Source organism: Filicampus tigris, chromosome 2 (assembly GCF_054856515.1).
Source record: "Filicampus tigris isolate MCC_2025a chromosome 2, RoL_Ftig_1.0, whole genome shotgun sequence".
In the NCBI taxonomy this organism is placed as follows: Eukaryota; Metazoa; Chordata; class Actinopteri; order Syngnathiformes; family Syngnathidae; genus Filicampus; species Filicampus tigris.
In genome coordinates, this window is record NC_141218.1 from 19,960,209 (window position 1) to 19,982,494 (window position 22,286).

A 22,286-nucleotide genomic window follows, 5' to 3' on the forward strand; every position below is an offset into this window, starting at 1 on the left:
TCCATTTCATACTAATCTTAACACTAGTTGCATGTGGGGGGGTCAGGATTTTATTTTACGTTTTGGTTCACACTATAGAGGAGTATAAATAGTTCCAGTAATGATGGAAAGCCAACTGAGCGTCATTATTTTATAACAACCAGGTGGTCCTTTGGGTAAGGTTGTAAGTGAAGTCTCTTGATGTTCATACAGTACTGTATTTGCTTTTCTGTATAGTAGACTGTTTCATTGTCGTGTCTAATTTTAGCAAAATGTAGCAAAATGTTTTTGTTACAATGTTTCACAACCAATGTACCTCAATCTCATTTTATTGGAAAGATCAAAAAAAGAAATCTTTATATTTTAGTGGTCAGTAATGGGATGATACAAAACAGCTAAGTTCTGTGAAATAACATCATGCCGTGAATATGGATTAAAGGTAGTCATGATTGCTACAACAGTATTATTACAAGTGATGAGTGTCTGAAATGTTGTTTTCTTGCAGCGCGACCGAATTACCAGTTTCCGAAAGACAGGAATGAAGAAGGAGAAGCCCCTCATACAGCACCCGACGGACCCCCTCTCCGCCCAGACCGAACTGCCCGTTCCTCAGCCGCTTTTTGACGACCGCTCCATGAACCTCTCAGAAAAGGAGATCATTGACCTCTTTGAGAAGATGATGGTAAATTTGGTTCCCTTTACCATTGTTTGTTTTGTGGCCCTGCACATATTGACGTCATATTTGGTGCTGTCCGTAGTTCATAGAAGCAGACATGTCTGGATGTCTTTTTGGTCTGAAAGAAACTGGAACCCAATGCGGATTTTGTTGAGATAATGAGTCCAATATGTAATGGTTATTGCTTAATGCTGAGCACAATACCAAAGGCAAGACAGTTGTTTCCAGATTGATTTTTAAATGAATAATTTCTGATAATTGGGAGACGTTATATATACAGAGCTGGGCACTTGACCCTTTTTTGCCCGTCCGGCCCCGACCCTCCACCCTTGACCTGGGTACCCTTCCGGCCGCGCCCCCCCGGCGGACTAGTCACGTTGCCTGATTGTGAACGCAGAGTTTTTTTCACCTACCATTCTGCGGATCGTGCCCACCCTGAACCGATGCTTGATCCTTACGAATCAAAGATGATTTGTTCCACTGCACCACTAGTGTTTTTTTTTTTTTTTTTTTTACCACTAGTGTGTACAGGTACGCAAATGCGTGTCGTGACGCAAATGACGGTATGCATCAGTGATTTCTGTTGCGCATGTGTACCTGCTTTCCACTTATGTGCACCCCTGTGTGTGTGTGTGTGTATATATATATATATATATATATATATATATATATATATATATATATATATATATATATATATTAGTGCTGTCAAGCGATTACATATTTTAATTGTAGTTAATCGCATTTTTTCATCGTTAACTTGTAGTTAATCGCATATTTTATATATTGTAAAAAAATCTCTTAATTTTTCTGTCCCATTTTCTTGAATTTTAATACCCTTAACATAAATAAGAGGATTGATTTCTTATGCAAATACTTTATTCAAGCGAAGTCAACCCAAACATATTATTTTTTAAGAATATGCTCCATGCAAGCCCACTAGTTGAAACAAGGCATTCTGATAAATATAGCATTTGTGGAATAAGAGTTAATCCACCTGTTTTTAGTCATCACTGGGGGCCGCCATTTTGTCACATCTTTCAACTGAAAATGATATCACAGATGCTCAGGGCTCACGTAACGACTAATCACAGCTTACCTGTTTTCTGAAACTGAGCCATGATTGGTCGTTATTTGAGCCCTCAGCGCATCTGTGATGTCATTTTCAGTCGACAGAAGTAATTAAATGGCCTACCCCTGAGATGGTAAAAAATGGATGGATTTTACAATTTAACTCATATTCCACAAACACAATATTAATCAGAATGCCTTGTTTGAACTAGGGGGCCGGCATAGAACATATTCTTGAAAAAAAAAAAGGTTTGGGTTGACTTTCTCTTCAATTGAAAAAACAAGCATTGGATTTAACTCACGCAAACAGCCCCTCAGCCCTTTTCAAACACACAAATACACTTTCAGCTGTTACTGAAAGCATGCTACTGAACACCAATTGAATGGCTAATCTTGTCTTGCTTTAGAGAGAAAATATGTATGACAAACACAACGCTACATATTAAGGGCAAGCAAGGAAAGTCTATCTAATCTAAGCAGTCTATGTAACCACAGTATGTATCTGTATGTAGGTACAGTATTTATGTATATGCTGCAGCTACGTATGATCTAAGCTAAATATTAGCTGGACCTGATTCCACTCGAATCCGGGGTTTCGGTGCCCAACCCTAAGCGGGACACAGCCGTGCATGTGTCAGCTGAGCAATTCATCTTCATCGTCAATATTTTGAAGCCGACGTAATGCCTCCTCTACTCTAAAGCTTTTTATTTTTCAAGATACATGTATATATCATCGTGACCAGCAGCCTTTATCAATGCAGCCGCTGGTTGCTATGGAAACCTTAATCACGCGATCAATTTTTTTGATCGCATGATTAAGGTTAATAATGCGCTAAATTGACAGCCCTAATATACTCTGTGTGTGTGTGTGTGTGTGTGTGTGTGTATGTGTGTATATATATATATATATATATATATATATATATATATATATATATATATATATATATATATATATATATATATATATGTATATATATATATATATATGTATGTATATGTATATCGACTGAAGCAGTGCACCCATACTGTAGTAGAGTGCCTTGGTCACTGAGAACTTTGAAATGTTTTTGATCACAAGAGAGCGTTTTTATCGGTGAGAAAATTACCTGGTTTAACGTTGCTTTTATCTATATCTGTACACTGCTCTTACACTCATAACTATAACATTCCTGCTAACTCATAATTATCGTACACACACTTCACTTTCACACAATACATCTTCTTTACTCAAAATAGACTTAATTTGTATTTAGGATGTGAATACATTTGCAGATGTCAGGCTTTTTTCCTGTCTACTTTTAGGGCAAAGCGATTCATTGACACTCCCCTGTGGGTTCAAAGCTCTACCATTCTACATGGAAAGACACACTACCTACAGCTTCATTGCATAGGTTGTGTTGTGGATAATACCTCATTGTGTTTTGTAACAGTTTTTTTTCTCCCTCTCACACAATGGCCTTTATTGCCAGGCGATACACTACATGATCAGTGCTTCTCATTTTTAGTCAGTCTCCGGTGTGAGTGTTTTCTTGCCAGGTTGCTCATCCCTGCCACTCAGTTCACGTCTCAGTGACAATGTTTGTGTTCATGGTGGCATGACATTAAACCCTATCTTAAATTTGCTTGCTGACAGGTGGCACAGAAAGCAGGTTTGGGCAGGGGCTGACATTTGACAGGCATTGACAATTCCAAGCAAACATGTTCAATTACAGTAATGAATTCAAATCTAAGAGGGATATTCATTTGTGTACTCTTCAAGCCACCACTCTTCACTCTCAGAAATGTATGAATTCTAAATTGGTAATTTGACCACGATTTTATGACAAATATCCTTCTAAAAGTCACACAAAACATACAGCACAGTACATGACATCATGCTTGAGCTCAGCATAGTTTAAGTATTTCTTTTTTAATTTATACAGCACTTTTCACTACTGTTAATATACAGCCACACATACAGTATATAAAATACAGAATCAGAGTTTTTCATTTTTTTAAAATTCACATTTTAAGAGACTTCAACCAATCCCACGAGGCTCCCGTAGATCGGACAAGACTCAAGCGAGTCCAGCGGGACTTCTGTGAACCTTGCAAGATTTAAGTAGATCTTTTGATACTTTCACATCTCTTCAGAGAGTTCCGAAGATCTTGTGAGACTTCCGCATTTATCATAAAACATCAGCCAAACTCATGAGACTCTACAATTCCTGCCAGACTTCCACAACTCTTGTTAGACAAACGCAAATCTCACGAGATGCAAGTCTTGCAAGTCTTCGACATACAGTACAGTGCCTTGCAAGACTCCTGTAAATTACATAAGACTCATGCAAATCAGTCAGACTTCAGTAAATCTTGAGATACGTCCACATATCCCCTGAGACTTTTTATAAATCTCGTGAGACTTCTGCAATCCTAAGAAGAGTTCTGTAAATCTAGCGAGACCTCATCCTTGCCACAAACCCAAATCCTGTGAGCAAGCGCAAATCTTGCAGGTTCTCGTGAAAATCCCATGGGACTCGTGTAAATCTTAAATCCTTGACAATTTCACATAGGGTGGGAGAATTTTGAAAAGACTTCATTTAGCAAATCTTGTTAGACTACCGCAATTCCTGCCAGACTCCAGAAAGTTACGCAAAACTTTAACTTATCTCATCCTCAAATCCCTTGTGACATCTGCAAATCCTGTGAAATTTCCACTTTCCTAGCAGAAATAAACATCTAGATCAGGCCCAACAGTCTTTGTTTTTCTTTTTCAGTTTTTTTGTGATGCAACCACAAATAACCATAGAACCTAAAGAAGAAATTGAAGTTCGACCTCAAATGTCCTGGCAATATTAAAGAAATATTTGACTGTACGGCAGAAAAATTATCTGCGTTTTATCTTTATGTGCAGACTATACACGTCTGGCACGTGTTTATAAATGTTGTTTCTAGCTTTCTTTCTTTTTTCTAACAGTTAATACAGGTTTTATGATGTTGACCCGATATAAATCTAAGTTATTGTTATTATTTCAGACATCATTATTTTCAACTGGACAAATAGTTTCTAAACCATCTCGGAATGCATAATTGTTCAACCTTTGCACCGCATCAACTTTTAAACAGATCCATCCCCTTTATGGTCATGCAAACATCAAATTGATTTGGCTTCCATCTTTTACAGCCTTTCTGTTGTTGTTTGTTTCGCCATGCTGCAGCCTTAGCAGCGCAGCAGGCCTCAAAGTGGAGTGCCATATTAGTCAGACCCCCTTCTGTGCACTAATGACCTGGAGAAAGTGAAAATATTTTTTCCTTTGGGGAAAGTGCTTTGCCTCTCACACAGTGTGTTCTTGAGGCCTAAATAGCACCCGGCCTTAATTAAAGCTTATTACTGACAGGCCATGAAGGCGTTCTTAGGAAATGAATGAAAATATGAAAATAGAGGAGCTATCCAAAGTTTGTTCGAGGTGAAATGATGTTTTGGTAGTAGAAATATAATAGACGTTTAAACGTCAACCCCACCACTGCCTCCCAAAAATTGTCATGTGTGTTGAAACTGTGTTTTTTTCCTGAGATGAACACAGCAGGAAGCCACAACCCCTCATCAATATGCACAACATTAAATCCACTGAACTTCTCTGGAAAATGTATCTCACTGAGCTTGGATGTCAGAAATGGAGCTGACAACAGTCCAAGAGGTTTAGGAGAGAAGTTACAAACTGTAGAACTTTACAAGTCAAACAATCAACCAGAAACTTACTGGGATGAATCTGCCACAAAATAGTTCAAATGACCTGAGATATCAGCGCAGTGAGCATTAAAAGGAGGAGGAACGGAGGTTTGTTTTGTCTGCTGTGTGATGGCCACACCCCCTGACAAAGACACGTACACGCGGCGCCTCGTGTAGCATTGCGCAATGGTTGAAAGAAGAGTGAAATGAACGGTTATTCAAGTGATTTGCCACCAAGTCTACGAATCCAACGTGGGTTTTCACGTGCACATGAATGAGTTGAAAACATTGTGATCAGACAGACAAACAGCGATGAAAGCATATCTTATGAGTCACATGTAATCCAAATAAGTACGTAAAGCTAATTACATTAGCGCTGATTGATTGTTGTCAGGGCTACCAAGCTTACGTGACTTTATTCATGCCGCTTACAACTTCTAGGTAATGTAAAGCAGACCAATTAATGTTCAAATCAAATTCAGTCCAGTGGTCCTGTTTTTCCATTTCATATTTTTTATTTGGGCTGAAAATTGAATATGAAAAAGCTGTAATTTTTTGGAATCTGTGACTTTTTAACAATTGAGATTTTTGATTGATGGAAATTGAAAGAACAAATTATACACAGATTTCATCACAGAGGGGTACCAGTATTGCAAGGTATAAAAGTGTGACATTGGATCGGGCCTGTCTGAGGATAAGCGGTATAGATAATGGATGGATGGATTTTTTTTAAATACATAAAGGCATTATGAGCCTGGAACTACACAGAGTATGAAGTCCACCCTAAAAAAATAAAACAACTTTGATTAAAAAAATAATCCTTTACGCGTGACCTTTTAATCAACAAGAAGATTAGGACTTAAATCTAGAGTATTTTTTTTTTTTGCCTATATACACCTTCAAATTGAACAGACTAGTCACTTTTTCAACCACACTAAACCCGGTATGACACGGTTGACATATTAAAACACCTTTCATCATTGGTTCAAGCCTGTATTGTCCATAACGGGATCATAAGCAATGGTAGGCAAGGAGAAGCTCATGTCCCAGTTGGCGTCACTCCTTTCAAAATCTGCCGCACGCAGCCTCTTAAAAGTCCAATGTGCTGATGGGAGCCATTAGACATACTTACATCTTGTTTTTTTTTAGACATTTGCATTTATCTATCAGCTTTTTAAACCTCTCAGCGTACAACATGTCTTTTTACTGAAGTATTCCACATCATTTTATTTTGCTTCCTGCGAGTGTCTTCTGCTTGTTAGGAGTTGCATGTTTTTGTTTCTTGTGACCAAGAAGGCCAGTAAAAAAAGATTCTCTGGCCAGATGGAGCTTTTATGTGACGCTCCATGCACTTTGTCAGAATGAACACTCCCAGTTAATAAGATCCGAGGTGATCCCTCTGCAGTAATACTCTGCAGCAGGACTTTTTAACAACAACCTACTGGAGAGTGCCTGTATGTAAACCTGCATATGAATCAGACCTGTGAATTGAGGTTGGAACTTGATTTGTGAGAGCTGAAAATTTTAGGGATTTGAAAAAAGGACATTTCCAAATCAAATTAATTGCTGACTCAAATGGTGACATTGCAGATTAATTGTACTCGAAAGTATGATTTTCAGTTTGATATAATAACAAATCTCTCTCAGCTTTTAATTGCATTAATTGCGCTGATTATGGTTGCATAGTTGTGAAATTCATTCGCAAATGTTTACCAAATAAAAGCATAGGTGAGCTTAATATGCTTACGCAGACAATTGTGTGCATTTACTTACCCCCCAGTGTAGTTTTAATGTATTTAATTCATAGTCTGGGCTTTCCCCTATTTCATCCCGAATATTTACTCATTCATTATGTATTCATAAAAAAAGTGTAATTATAATAATAATAATAATAATAACAATAATAATAATGTTAGTAAAACATACTAAGTCAAATTTTTGTATTGCCTTCTAAATTTATTTCAATGTATTAGTTTTGTGTTGCAGTATTTCCTTTTAACCGTGTGATTTTTTTTTTTTCCATTTTTGTGGTGGTTCTCACTAGAATTTATTTAATTTCCATGGCATTCAAAATCAAATATTGACATGTCTGAAACACTGTAAGCTACTCGACTGTAAAATAGTTTCTGGATAAAATATCATTTGGAAACTTTGAGAATGTCAAAAGAAGAAGCTAAAACATTGACTGTGCTCGGCTTCACGATGCAAGCACTTTAAAGTGTTTTAAATTCAGAAACAGTATGGACCTTAATTGACAAATGAGCACAATTAGTACTTGAGAATGCCTTTTACACCGACCAACAACCTCACAAACCCATTCCATTCATAATGTAATATTGTCTCATTCCTGATTCATAATGTGAATTCAAAGCAAATTTAGTCATCTCAGATCAGATTAACTAAATGCAAAAAATGAATCAGTTCATTTACTTACCAGTAGATGGCAGCAAGGCTCTGCAAATGTGCCCTGGCTCTCATGGGGAGCTTGATGTGTGTGTGCGTGCGTGTGTGTGTTTTATTCTCTGCTGCTACCAAGACATTCATTTTTGAGAGAGACTGCTTCTTCCGAACATCCCCTTCCATTCTAATCACCATGTCATTCTGTAGCCATTAGTCCTCCGTTCGGCCTTTGCTCCATCCGCTGATGCCTTTCACATGAAAGAGGTCTTTTGTGATGCTGTATGAAAGTAGCACAAAAATAGTGCCCTCAGTACTGCGCACATACTGCCAATCAAGGCTCATTCAATTTGAGTGGTTTGTCCTTTTTTCCTGAATTTGTACGGATGGTATAGCCTTGCAACATTCATTTATTCAGGGACTAATTAATACTGGGCGGCACGGTGGTTGACTGGTTAGCACGTCCGCCTCACAGTTCAGAGGTCGTGGGTTCGATCCCGGCTCCGGCCTCCCTGTGTGGAGTTTGCATGTTCTCCCCGTGCCTGCGTGGGTTTTCTCCGGGCACTCCGGTTTCCTCCCACAATCCAAAAACATGCATGGTAAGTTGATTGGATACTCTAAATTGCCCCTAGGTGTGATTGTGAGTGCGGATGTTTGTCTCTGTGTGCCCTGCGATTGGCTGGCAACCAGTTCAGGGTGTCCCCCGCCTACTGCCCAAAGACAGCTGGGATAGGCTCCAGCACGCCCCGCGACCCTTGTGAGGAGAAGCGGTACAGATAATGGATGGATGGATGGATAATTAATACTGCCATTTTGTCCTCTCCTCGCTCTACCTTGGGGTTCGAACAAAGAGAAATTTACGAGAAATGAAAGTATTCACCTGTGGAAGGACATGATCTGATTCAAGAGTGGTCGCGTGTGACATTGATGCTAAAGCAGATTTATATTGAACGCATCATGGTAAAAGTAGAAGTGACATTCTTTAAATTGTCCTAAGTGACATAATAGTTTAGAAAGAGGTCAATTTTTTTCACCTTTGTTCATAAGAATAATATGGTAACAAAATACATATGGTACTCAGACATAATTTTCACAAAAGGCTACAGTAGATTTGAGTTGCCCATTTTAAAAGCTACATGCAGCATTAATGTTGTAAATAAAGGTCAGTTTTTCCTTTGCTGTAGAACCGAGGAAAACTTTGAATATTGCTGCAATGTAACTGGGTGTTTTTTACACAACCTCTGAGTCTCGTATAATTGAATGACCCGCAGATATCAGATGATATCGAATGCTTTTCAGCAGGGCTGGGCATCGCCAAGCCGCCACCGAGTTCCCGTCTGCATATTTAAACCGCATGCTCCCAGTCGGTCCGAGTCAGCCAAATGGCGTCGAGAATGCACTTAACCTGTACCACGTCACACACAGGTGCCGCACTCCTGACATGCGGCCGAGTAAGAAAAAAATGTAAAGTAATATAGCGTTGTGTACCTTGCGGTCCCACAGGCGCAATGACACGTGCCTCATATTGTTTCATTAGTGTGTCAAATGTTTTTGTTTTTGATATTTTTATTTTTTTTTGTTTGGCGCCTTGTAAGCTCGTGCGGCGCCTGCGTGTGACGTGAAGATTACGTTCTCGACGCCGATTGGCTGTCGCCGATGAGGGATGGACCAGGACCATGTGGGTCAATTAAACATGCAGGACGGAATGTGGTGACGGTTAGGCGATGCCCAGCTCAGCTTTTCAGACGGCAACATTTTTTTTCAATTGTCTGTTGTTAAACATCATACCCGACCTTGGTCCACCTTACTGCCACTCCCTTCCTCTGTTGTGGCTCTAATACTACTACTAGGAATTCCAGTATCGATATTGGTGCGCATATTGTACGTCTGTACTCATACTCTTATAAATGCTCTGATACTACGACTCCGATACCACTTCATTGCCTGACATATAAGTTACGGCAGGGCTGTGCAATTAATTGAAATTCTATTATAATTATGATTATTAAACTCCACAACAACAAAATTGGCATAATCGTAAAAAACAATTATCAATATCCGTTTCTATCCTACGCACTATGTAAGGAAATCATACTTGAATTTATACATATGCACCTTTTTAAAGAATGATATAACTAATTTTGTAGATTCAGTTTGATCCAAAAGGAACTTACTTACATTTAATTGTTTATATTTTTTACAATTAAAAATATGTTTGTTTTGTACCAAAAAAATGAGTGATCGTTTGAATAATCGTGATTTCAGTTATTAAAAAAATAATCATGAGTGATATTTTTTTCATAATCGAGCAGCCCTACCTTACAGGCAGGCGGATGTCAGCTGTGTGGAGGTACAATTAATGTAAACACGGATGACAATACTTTTAACCAAGTGCAAAATATGCTCTGCTAAATGGAAAATAAATTCCACCCCACGGGCCCTGGAGACTACCTGGTTGATCTTTCCAGTAGCACATCAACTGTGTATTATAGTATTAAGCCATGCAAGACTTAGTACACAAAGACTTGTAGAGGGAAACTGTGAATGGCTCATTAAATCAATTGTTCCTTTGATTGTTCCGCCGTTACTTGGCTCACTGTGGCAATTCTGATGCTAATACGACTCTTCAAACTGCCCTCCGCTAGAGTCCAGAGTAAAGAGAAGTAAGTGCTGTCATTATGTATCATTTAAGTTGTCCTTACACACTATATTAAATGAAATATGTAAAATATGGCAAGACTGTTTAAAAGTACCTGCAGTTCCATGTAAAAATGTCAGTAATGAAAAAGTTGTCTAATTTGAATAAAACCTATGCCACATTTAAGAGTAGGTTGTGTTTTATGCTTTTGGATATTATATGATTCAAATAAATTGAATCAAATGTAAGTACTTGTACTCATACTCGGTCTGAAAAAAACTCCTTGTGTGAATTTGGGGTTTGAAATCTAGAATTGTACTTCAAGGTAACACGGTGGATTAGTGGTTATTATATCTGTCTACCAGCCCTGAGGTTGTGGGTTTGAATCTTGGCCCCATCCTGTGTGTATTTTGCATATTTAGTACTTAGTACTTCCATTGGTTTACTTTCTCCTGCACCACCAAACATACGTTTTAGGTTAAGACTTTCAGTTGTCCATAGGTGTGAACCAGAAGTATGAATGATTGTTTGTTTATAGTCCCCCCGCCCCCCAAAGTATTGGAACTTCACGGTCAATTACTTTGGTTTTGTTCTATATTGAATACATTTGGGTTTCAGGTTGATTAATATGCTAGAAAAGTTTATAAGTCCTGATTTTATTTCATGGAAGTTACATCACAATGTGTTAAACAACACAGGACAGAGCTCCTTTCGATGGGCTAGGCTCCATCTCACCTGCCATTTAAAAATGGATAGATGGATTAGATCAAATTGACTGTCAGGAATGATTTAATTCTTTGCCTATATTGTGTTACAAAGCTAAGATAATACTTAGGAAAAGGCTCCTTGTCAACGTACTCTTTAAAGACGACTCTTTTAATCTGTTAATAGACTGTCTTCTCCATTTTGTTAAATGTCACTCACTGTCTTCTTGTTCATCTGCTGTCTAGGAGGACATGAATTTGAATGAAGAGCGAAAGGCGCCTCTACGCGGGAAGGACTTGAGCACCAAACGGGAGATGGTAGTACAGTACATCTCAGCCACTGCCAAATCTGTAAGTCAATCAAGTCAAGTCATTTTTTTTTTCTTACAAAGTGAAGTGTGCTTACCCACTGACAGTAGTTGGCGTGCTGAAGTGTGTTGATGATTCTCCTTGCGAATCTCCAGAATGAGTTCAACCTTGATTCCTTGGCTTTTGCAGTATGGCTTGCTTGCTTGCACTTCTGTTGGCTCTACACTTTCCAAGCTTCACATCTCTGAATATTCTGATTGCCATCTGATTTACCCATCCGCCCCTACCCTACTTTACAATCCCCCCCCATCGTTTTGTTCCCATCATGCTGCACCCACCATCACTGGGTAATAGTAGGAACTCACTCACTCAACGCTAGCTGGATGGTCAGTGCTTGTCGAGCCGTTTGCCCGCATGCAAGATTTGGGGTTTTTGGGTTGTCATGAGCTTGCATGGAAGTTTCGAGGTGACGCATTCATTTATTGTTTGGTAAAAGGGTGCAAATGGAGTTTGTGGGTCCAACGCCGGTCTTGCATTAAAAAAGACCATTGTCAAAAACTGTGAGCACAAAGCAGTTTGTAACAATATTAGCTTTCATGTAAAACCTAACCGAACCCGTGCGTTTTTCCATTTACTTGTACAGTGTATGTTTTTATTTCATACTTCGGCTGTACTTGAAGGACCCGGTATAGCATTTTATGGTATGGTTATGGGCTCAGATCTTAAGTTCAGGTTGATGTCTGAACTGACAGCTGACCATCAGCTGGCCGGATATGATGTTAAATGTTTTTAAATACATGATTAGAAAAAAGCGGCACGGTGGTCGACTGGTTAGCATGTCCGCCTCACAGTTCAGAGGTCGTGGGTTCGATCCCAGCTCCGGCCTCCCTGTGTGGAGTTTGCATGTTCTCCCCGTGCCTGCGTGGGTTTTCTCCGGGTACTCCGGTTTCCTCCCACATTCCAAAAACATGCATGGTAAGTTGATTGGATACTCTAAAATTGCCCCTAGGTGTGATTGTGAGTGCGGATGTTTGTCTTTGTGTGCCCTGCGATTGGCTGGCAACCAATTCAGGGTGTCCCCCGCCCACTGCCCAAAGACAGCTGGGATAGGCTCCAGCACGCCCCGCGACCCTTGTGAGGATAAGCGGTACAGATAATGGATGGATGGATGGATTAGAAAAAAATGCAATAATACTGATGATATTGTATTTCATTACATTGGTTATCCCTTTAATCACTGCTGTGGCCCAAGGAGTTGCCAGGTGCATCCAGTTAAGACCGTTACAGGTCTCCCTCAATTCCCTTTCAAGAGGAAATACAAAAATACTTTCTCTAAAAATGAATTAAAACTACTTGAATTAAAAAAAAAATAGTATAAATGAAATAAAAAAGTAACTAAAATGAAAAATCCCAAATCTATAATAACCCTTGGCATTAATTAGTTAATGGGTTAACCCTTTTAAACTCTCTTGCTCACTAAAACAGCACTTAAACAATGTTTAGATGAGCATATAAAGTCTTACAGCATCTTGCATAAGATCTTGTTTGACATGGAGACAACGTCTTTCAAGACTTAGATGAACTATTACTGTTAGACACGGGCATGTGATGCATGCGTCCATGTTTATGTTCACCTTATAGTCCGCCTTTCATTGCATTTCTCCATCAAAGTATGTTTTATTTTGTTTTAAACTTCAATTTGACTTGTGGTAAATTGTAAAATGCTCATTATTGTTTAACATTTTTTTCAAGCCTCACTCATCTGTAGTTGAAAATATAAATGGCCTTGGCCATTATTAGTGCAAAACTTGTTTCACTTTATGCAATCCCAAACTGGATAATCTTAGTGGGTCATCAACAATCATCTATGAAAGAATAATTGTATTTATTCTCCCTTCGCCAGCTTCCCGAACCTGCATAGCATCATCATTTGTTTGCCTCCTCATTGTTATGGTAATTAAACGGCATTATTGATAATGATGATTTTTCCGAGATGATTGAATTCCTCACCGGGCCCATTATGCTTTGTGAGCAATGATATTTTATTCAAATGACTAACATAATGTGTGTAGTCAAAAGACAAGAGAACAAAACGGCACGTCTCTCAACACCCCGTTACTTACTTTCATTAAGACATGAAGAAAAGGGGATGGTTGAATGTCAGTGTTGACATATCATTCAGTGCTACAGGGGGGGGTACCCTCCGACAATGAAACATGTAGCCTTTGTTAAGGGCCCTTAGTCTCTATTGGTTTCCGTGGCTGCGGTGGGAGAATTTTAGTTTTGGTCAAATTTGTGTCAAAAATCAAAGTTTGCAGCAATTATTCAAGTTGGCTTGATATGCATTTTCTAAATGATAGCTTTGGTCTGAATAAAATGGACAAGGCATCTCGCCACATCAAGAAAACCTCTTTTATGTAGGGATGGTCATAATTATATTTAGCGCCCTTAAATGCACCAAAGGTGCTTGATTATGTAAATAGGACTCTTAATTTTGTTCAAATGTGCCAGTTTCTGACTTCAAAACCAAGATGGTGACTGAAATGATTATGCTTGAAAATAGTAAAACTCACAAGATCACTTGAAAATATCGTAATAACTGTCTGATGGCAGTAATGTTTTACATCCTATGACAACAAATAAACTCCGCGAGGCATTTTGGGCCACATATTGCTTGTGGAAATGCAGTCCACATGATTAATGCAGGAATGTTGGTGTGTTGGTTTGCTGTGGTGCTTGGTGTTTTTATTTGCCTCATGAGATTGCAGCTTGGGTTTGGGCCTTTCTATCTTTGCATTTTCCTCTCAGTTGTTGATGGTTTTCCAAAGTCCGGATAGAATCTGCCTCTTTTTTTTTTTTATTGCTGTAACTAAAGGTACATATAATATTTTCCCCATGTCAATTTTTAACTTTTATTCATATTGCCTTGGCATCGATTTGGCTTCAAATAATCACCCAGAGTGTACAGAGGTAAAACGCATAGAGGGGGAGGTTTACGGCTGTCTACTGATAGAAAATGAATGCAGATTTTCTCAGTTGTACAAGTTTTCTGCATACAAATTTAACACTGTATAAAATGTCCAGTGTGGGATTGAGATAACGTCCACAAATGTGGTCTGAACATAGTCTAAACTGGAGAAAGACAGATGATTTTGTTCACTCAAGTAAAAATGTCTTTCAAAGTAGAGGCAATATTTCTTCCTTTCTCCTCCCTCTCATGAATGGCTACCTCTCTATCACCAGGCAAGATTGAGAAACACTCCTCACGTCTCTGCAGGAGTCTTGCAAATAACACCCACCAACCGAAAGGAATTGCTTTTTCCACGGGAGAATTTGCACATTGACCCATTTGAATATGAGCCGTGTTTCCACAGAAAAGAACCTCGCTCTGCTTTTCAGCAGCGTGTCTTACGGACGTCCTTGACCATCAGCTTTGCATGAGCACGTTGTTCTTCACCTGCTTTCATTATTTCCTGCTATTTTAATGTTCACAACCCCATTTAAACCATCACATCTCCTCTAACATTCTTAACGCATTTCTCTGAGATTGTGTCTGTCTACTGTCAAATTTCATGTACGATTCAAACTCTGCTGCACCTCAGATGCTTGAGGTGCGTGATGGGAGGGTCTTGTTAAGAGAAATGTCCAACATTCTTATTGCGCTTGCGCTCAAATATCATTTTGTTCAACGTACAGTGGCACCTATGAGGTTGAAGCTGTACAATTTGGAATTAAACCAACATAAAAAAAAAAAACATGCCTCTAAAGTCACACAAAACTTTAGAGTTTGACATTTTCATACAGAGTATATCATACTCGCTCAATTCAGCGAGCTTCAAATAATCAATTTAGCCATGTTTCACATTTTCTTTAACTTTCAGTTGAAGCCCTTCTGCGTAATGCCTCCAAAGCAGGGGTCTTCGGTCCAGCTCCTCCAGGGACAATTTCCTGAATGTTTTACATATCTGCCTCCTGCAACAGCCTGATTCAAATGATCAGATAATCAGCAAGGTCTGCAGAAGCCGGATAACGACATTGATCATTTGAATCAAGTGTTTACAGCAGGGAGAGATGGAAAACATTGAAGAACATGTTGTCATTCCAACAACTGTTTGGAGAGACCCCAGAGTATCTCACAAGAGCTCAGATCAGAAGCATTGTAGGATTATTGGAATTTTCTGCAGATTCGACTTTGATGTTGCTGCAGTCATTCCATGTCAGAATTCGACCCAAAATTCTCCCCCCAAAATTAAACTTGAAATTTCCAACTGACATCATGCGAGAGATCTCAGTGTCTCCTATAAACTGAGTTTAGGGAAGACTCAGTTAATTCCTCTCATTTTTTTAATCATTTCCTGGCAATGCCGTTAAGGTCATACGTTTTGAAATTAAACCAACATTCCTTGAACATCTCCTAAAGAGCTCAGTTTAGCAGGAAATTGTGATCAAAATTTTAGACAAAATATATGGCACTAATGTCTCCTAAATTCAAACTTTGAAAATCAAACCACCGTCATTTGTGACATCTTGCAAGCCAGCAATTATTCACCAGCATTCAAGAATGGATTATTTGACCATTGTACCAATCCATCCTTCAGTCCTAAAATACTGTACTGTGGTGCACACAAACAGAACATACATGTTGGACTCTACTCTTCAAGCTCCTCCCTCACAGTTGTGTGTGCAGTCTCAAAACAGTGTCTGTTTAGTATAAGAGCTACTTTCATACGATACTCCTATTTTTTCTACATTTTGTGTGGCATCAACTGTGGAAAAGGTTGTGATCTGCATTCTGTACAGAATGTTAAGTCATCGTAAAACATTCCTGGTGTGTTAGTTTCATGCCGGAGAGTGGTGGATCCAAAGACTGATTGATTAAAAACCACTGTGTCGCACACCAGGTGGCGGCTCGTGTAAAATTAACTTTGCGGCACCTGTAACGTTTTGGGAGCCGGCAGGAAGAGTCTCACTAAAAGACATGGGAAAAAGATTAGAAGAGACATGAGTAAGAGAAAAATTAAAAGGGCAAGAGAACGGTGCAAAGATGGAGGTAAAAGGTAAAAGGCAAAAGACGCAGCGTTTTCCTTGATGATATGTAATCGATATGCATTTCCTCAGATGCAATAAAGAGAAGCTCCTCACTGGAATGTAGATGACTGGTGGAAAGACACCCTCACCGCTGCGAAACCAGGGCCACAAACAGCATTATTGACAGTAGGGATGGCAATTTCGACTAATTTGCCCGCCGACTAGTCGCAAATTTTATTTGCGACTAGTCGACTAGTCTATAAGGAAGAAAACTTGTATTTTAATACATATTGAATTCAAAGTTTAAAATGCAAATGTTGTGTTTCTTTAGGGGCTATTTCAGCCCAAACATTCAGGACAGTTTGTTAATTTTATTGATGTAACAACTGACTGAATAAAAGTCAACAATTGAAAGAGAAATACATTTCTGATACATTTTCCAATGCAGTGCTTGGCATTTATTATGAATAATGTAATGGTACCAACGTGGTGATAATCATTCTTAAATATCGCTGAAATGCTTGTGCTTGTTTAATCAAGACCGGGCATAAAATGCTGCCGCACGAACTCGGGAAGAATAATGGATTGTGTGAATGGCACACCTTGATGTTACAGGATGTGTAGCTGAACTCAAAAAGAAATATAACAGAACATGTTGGACATAAAATTTGCCCAAGTTTAAACACAGTTTTGGTATTACTTTGTGTGTGTGTGTAGGGGGGGGGGTGTCATGTGATCAGTGGCGCTAGACTGAAGTCACATGATTATGGCACTACGCTGGTGTGATGAGGTTAATTGAGTTTTTTGGGTTGCAGCTACATAACTGATAGCGTGTAAAGACCCTTTAAAAAATAATGGCCTAAGTTGTTTTTTCAAGAAAAAAAGAAAAAGTGAACCAAATACTGATGCTATTATATGTATTAATAATTTAATTTCAGGGCTCGAATTGAATGACCTGCTAAACGAAGGATGTTGCTGATTTTAGCAGAGGTGACCAGTATTTGTATGTTTTGCTTTGAATGTTTTAAAGCACTTTGAGTTGCATTTTTATGTATGAAAAGTGCTATATAAATAAAATGTGATTGATTGATTGATTGATGTGATTTTGAGGAGATGTTAAGGCCTTTTTTGGGGGTGTCAAAATATGACTTAGGCCATAAGACGTGACAATTTGGCATAACTTCCCTAATGTTGGTTTTGTACCCTGTTACTCAAGTCGTGACTGTAATGTAGTGGCTTACATTTTGTATAATTAACTTCCAAATTATGGCGAGAACGTGTTGCCTGGTGACTGTATCCTCCAGAGAGCTGCAACACACTAGTTTGATACCCAATGCCAAACACTAATGAAGCCTGATAGATGTTGGGCCGGCAGCACACTCCACCCTTCATTCTAGTTAATGGATCGCTACATTTGAACAGATCAGCTAAAAAGATGACTTCATCATTTCCACAGTTGTTGCCATGTAATTACTTTACATCCATTCTAAGGAATAAATTAACAACAGGGAGAAGCTGAAATGGTTTGCATGATGCACTTTTTTTTTCACCTGCCTGTTTTATTAACACCTGAAACATCTGGAAATTTAGAGCTGCAAAGCAGACATTTTCTTCAGTATGTGCTTCTAATAGTAAAAGAGTTCTCTTGTCGAATATTAAAAAGCAATTCTTAGCTGTATCGTGTTTGATGGACAGTTTGTAATATCACACAAGTTAACGCTCATGCCTCAACGTGTAATTGTCTGGCCTACTTATGACTGTGCTGTTTGTGTCTTTTTGCACATTAACCTTCTCCGCTGATTGCTGCATGCAGATAACTGGGAGCAAAGTTGCGGTAAGTAGTCCAATATTTTTATTTGGCTTCTGTGTCTATTTCTGTCTTTACACCATGCATATTGTGAAAATACTTTTTTTTTTTTTTTTTAGATAATAAAATTTGATTTTTGCATCTGCATTTGCATTTTGCATATTTCTTTACATTAGGGATGGGCATGCTGCTAATTCAATCTCAATTCATTTGTTGTCTAAAGAAGGACAATGTTATGTCTGCATGCGGGAAGATGGCGTACGCGGTTGAACATTTTCAAAGATTCTTGCATCCCTTTTAAAATTAATATTAAAAAACAAAATTCAATTGCCCATCCCTAATATACAGACAGACATAGCTTATTAACTTATCATTAATTTAGCAAAAGTATTTGTGGCTTTACATTTCTGTTCTTGTTGTTGTTATTGATTGAATTGTTCTTTAATTCCCCACCTGAGATGTAAATATTTATTCTTGCACTTTGGTACCATTTTGGCTTATATTTTGTGAGCTAGAGAAAGTTTTTCTTTTTAGTGCTTTTAGAAAGAAACATCAATAACATGTCTAGTCGTGCATTCTTATGACATTTCATTGGCCTTTTTTAGCGGTGTGAAGCATTTGGTGCTTAACAGGACTACAGGCAAGGTAAAGCAGCGCACGGTCCCGCTGCCTTTGCTCTGTCCATGCTCTCAGACACAACTCCCCTTTTGAGCCACTTCACATGGACATTTTTTATCGATTGTAATTTCTCCATCCTTTGTCCAACTGTTCTTTTGTGTTTGTTTATTGCGTGGGGGAAGAGTGGGGTCTTAGCTTCGCTTGTATGGATGTGGGCGAAGTTTCTCTCCGCTCAACGGCACTGGTCACAATGTGTTCAGTAAATAGAATATGACATAATCGCCCCAGCTTGGATCCAGACTGTTTGTTGGAAATGCATTGGCATACTTATCAAGACCTTATCAAGAACTTTCTTGGACTTATGTAAGATAGTTTAGGTAGAAACTAAGATGTGCTTTATTTATCTGGTGAAAAGATTAAGTAATATATTTAAAGATTGAATTAATTTCTTAAGCATAATCAAGCATTTTACCAGATTTTCTATAACCAGGCAGATATGGCAAACATTCTTTGATGTTCCCATGACATTTTTTGGGAAAATATAACATACTAAACATAACACATTGGTGTTGACCTTAATATTAGGTTCAGAAGCCGTAATGCCAAACCGTGTTTCATCCAGACCTGATTTGTATTTCGGAACTGGTCATATTTGAATGTAACATGTAAAACCCACTTTAACATTTCAGCCACTTGTACAAGGTACAGGGTGATTGAAATTGAATATATTTTTGTTTTGAAAACAAATATGGATCATCCTCTCAGTGGTCATATTTTGGACTAAATTTGGTCTAAAGTAGGTGTTCACATTGACTTTGTGAAACCACTGAGCACAGAACTCGGTTGCTCACCAAAATAGCAGTACTGGACAAGGCTAATAGAGTCTCTCGGATGAATTGAAGTGTAAAGTCTCACTGCGAGTTGTAAATGATCTCACTGCACAGTATTAACATGAGGTTTTTACGTGGAGGCAGCATAAATCTGTTCAATCAAAATTTGGAATTGCACAATTTGCATTCCAGTCGACTAACATGCGACCTCTGCACTACGTTGTGTACTTTGTTCATCCATTTTTATGATCTGCTATAGTTGCTTAAATATGAAATTAAGAAACATAGAAAATCTCGATGAAATCTCATTGCGGTAATGTTTTGTTGCTTGTTACACTTGTGAGGCATCAAACTGCTTGGCGAGAGATGAAGTTTCATCTGAAATTCTATCCGGATCCAAGGGAACAACATGTCATTATCACATCTTACGCATTCAGCAATTGATTGTGCAGGTGACAAATGTTGAAGCCTCGCCAGATTGCTCTTGTTAAAACTTGGAGTTGTCATTCTATAATAGGCCCCCAAGAGCAGGAGGAAGCTGAGAGTCTTTAGCCTGGTTAGTTGGTGGTTGGTCACAGCTAACTCCCTGCTTTGCTGGCAGATTCCCATTTTCACGCTGTCAGCGTGTGTCATTGGGATAGAGCGCTCTCACTTCTGCTGGAGGGAGAAAGCTGGCTCGGATTGTCTGTCGGGAACGTGCAACTGTAACTCCTCTGTCTCACGCATGAAATTTCTCTGACATTGCCTGCTCTCCCACTAGAGAATGAGCTAGGAATAGAGAACGGTGTAAATTGGATCTAATCCAGTTTGACCAGCGTGCAAATGTGCAACATTTCTAAGTCTCAAATGCTCTTTCCACCTCAACATTGAGCGACGGATGAGCGGAATACGTAGAACCTACAGTACCTGCTCATCTTGAACAACATATCTGCAGGTGTTCAAACCAGATGCCTTTGCTTCTGCACGGCATCACAGCTACCTGCTGACTGTTTTGATGCTTTTATAGCATTAGTCCCTGTAAAGATTGCCCTGATTTACGTCACACGTCAAGGGCCAGCTGGTAACAGTCCATCAAACTCCTGTGGCGTTACTGTGGAAGCAGACTTCCCCCTCTGTGCGCTCCTATTGACAGGCTCGGATGACACGCTGCTGATACAAAATGAGTGCTACACAATTCACATGAAGGAGAAGACAATGGAGGCTTGTTGGTCACGTAACACAGAATTTTGACCCAGAAGCAGACAGGACACTTGAGTGGAAAAACACAGTCTTTATATGCAAAAACCCAAAGTCACATCAGAGAGAAAGGATGGATGTAGAAGGCACGGGAGCTTGACGTTCGCTCACAACCTGCCACTGAGCAACTCGAGCTTAATTACTGAGAGACATCAGGTCATGCCTGATCCTATATGACGCAATACAGGTGAAAACATAAGGACCACAGCAACTGACAACATCGAGGACCCAACCCAAAACACAGTCATAACCAGTCGCCACACTTCTGTCTGTTTGGTGAGACGCAGCAACATCCCAAAAGAGTTGTAATGACGCATCCTTTTGCCTGATGTACATGTTGGACAGTGTCAGTAGGAAAACAAATCTTAACAAATGGACACACCCAATAAATATTGACAGAAATTATAGCTGTCGTTCAAATTAATTGTGGGACAAACTATACATTTATCCTTTTCTCCAATACAAAGTCGATACACCACTATATATCGAATATCTGTTCTCCGATGTAAATGTGTGTTTCCCCATGTTTAAGTTTGTATTAGTGCCAAAACATTAGCTCATATGTGAATCCCCATAATTGTGACTGCATACAGAACTAATAAAAACTATTTACTTGCCATGATTTTTACAATTGTTCTTTCTTGAATATTGCTGAAAATACTGATAATAATAACAATAATAATAATAATAATAATAATAATAATAATAATAATAATAATAATAATAATAATAATAGAGAAGACTAGACACAATCTCTGTCTCATATATATATATATATATATATATCAGTGTGTATATCATATATGTATTTATGCATATGTGTGTATATACTATATATGAGGAATATAACAATATCCAAATGTGACGATATGATCATATCACGATATGATGTTCCAGCCAAACACAGCATTGTGAACTACATATACCATAATACTTTGTGCTGCCGAGCCAATAGAGCGCATGACTGGCCAAGCTTATTTCTTTGTGAATGCTTTTACTATGTACAAAAACAGAATATTGTGATGTTTTTTAAGATATGAGCTCTTTTTCTTTTTTTTACAATATTGTGAGCTTTTATACAGTATTGTGAGCTTTTTATATATCGCCAACCTCCCCACAATATTGTGATAATTATCGTATCGTGAGGCTCATATCGTGATCGTGACATTTGGATTATCATTACATCCCTGGTTAGTTGTGAAAAGTGAAGATATTCAACACAATTTGTAGGGGTTCAAGAAAGACCAAAGGATTGCACTTTTCCCCGATAGGAAGTGAGGG

The 22,286-nt window shown here is 38.7% G+C and overlaps 1 protein-coding gene across 6 annotated transcripts in view; it reads left to right on the top strand.

Moving 5' to 3' along the window:
- Nucleotides 1–22,286, top strand: part of diaph2 (diaphanous-related formin 2) — a 426,654-nt gene that overhangs the window by 19,041 nt on the left and 385,327 nt on the right. For 5 of the 6 annotated variants that reach the window (XM_086021885.1, XM_086021876.1, XM_086021922.1 and 2 more), the window contains 3 exons: nt 485–661; nt 11,424–11,528; nt 18,328–18,348. In XM_086021885.1, the coding sequence (XP_085878011.1) occupies nt 485–661; nt 11,424–11,528; nt 18,328–18,348 (303 nt within the window). The remainder of the gene's footprint in view (nt 1–484; nt 662–11,423; nt 11,529–18,327; nt 18,349–22,286) is intronic. The other variant, XM_086021893.1, reaches the window with a different exon arrangement.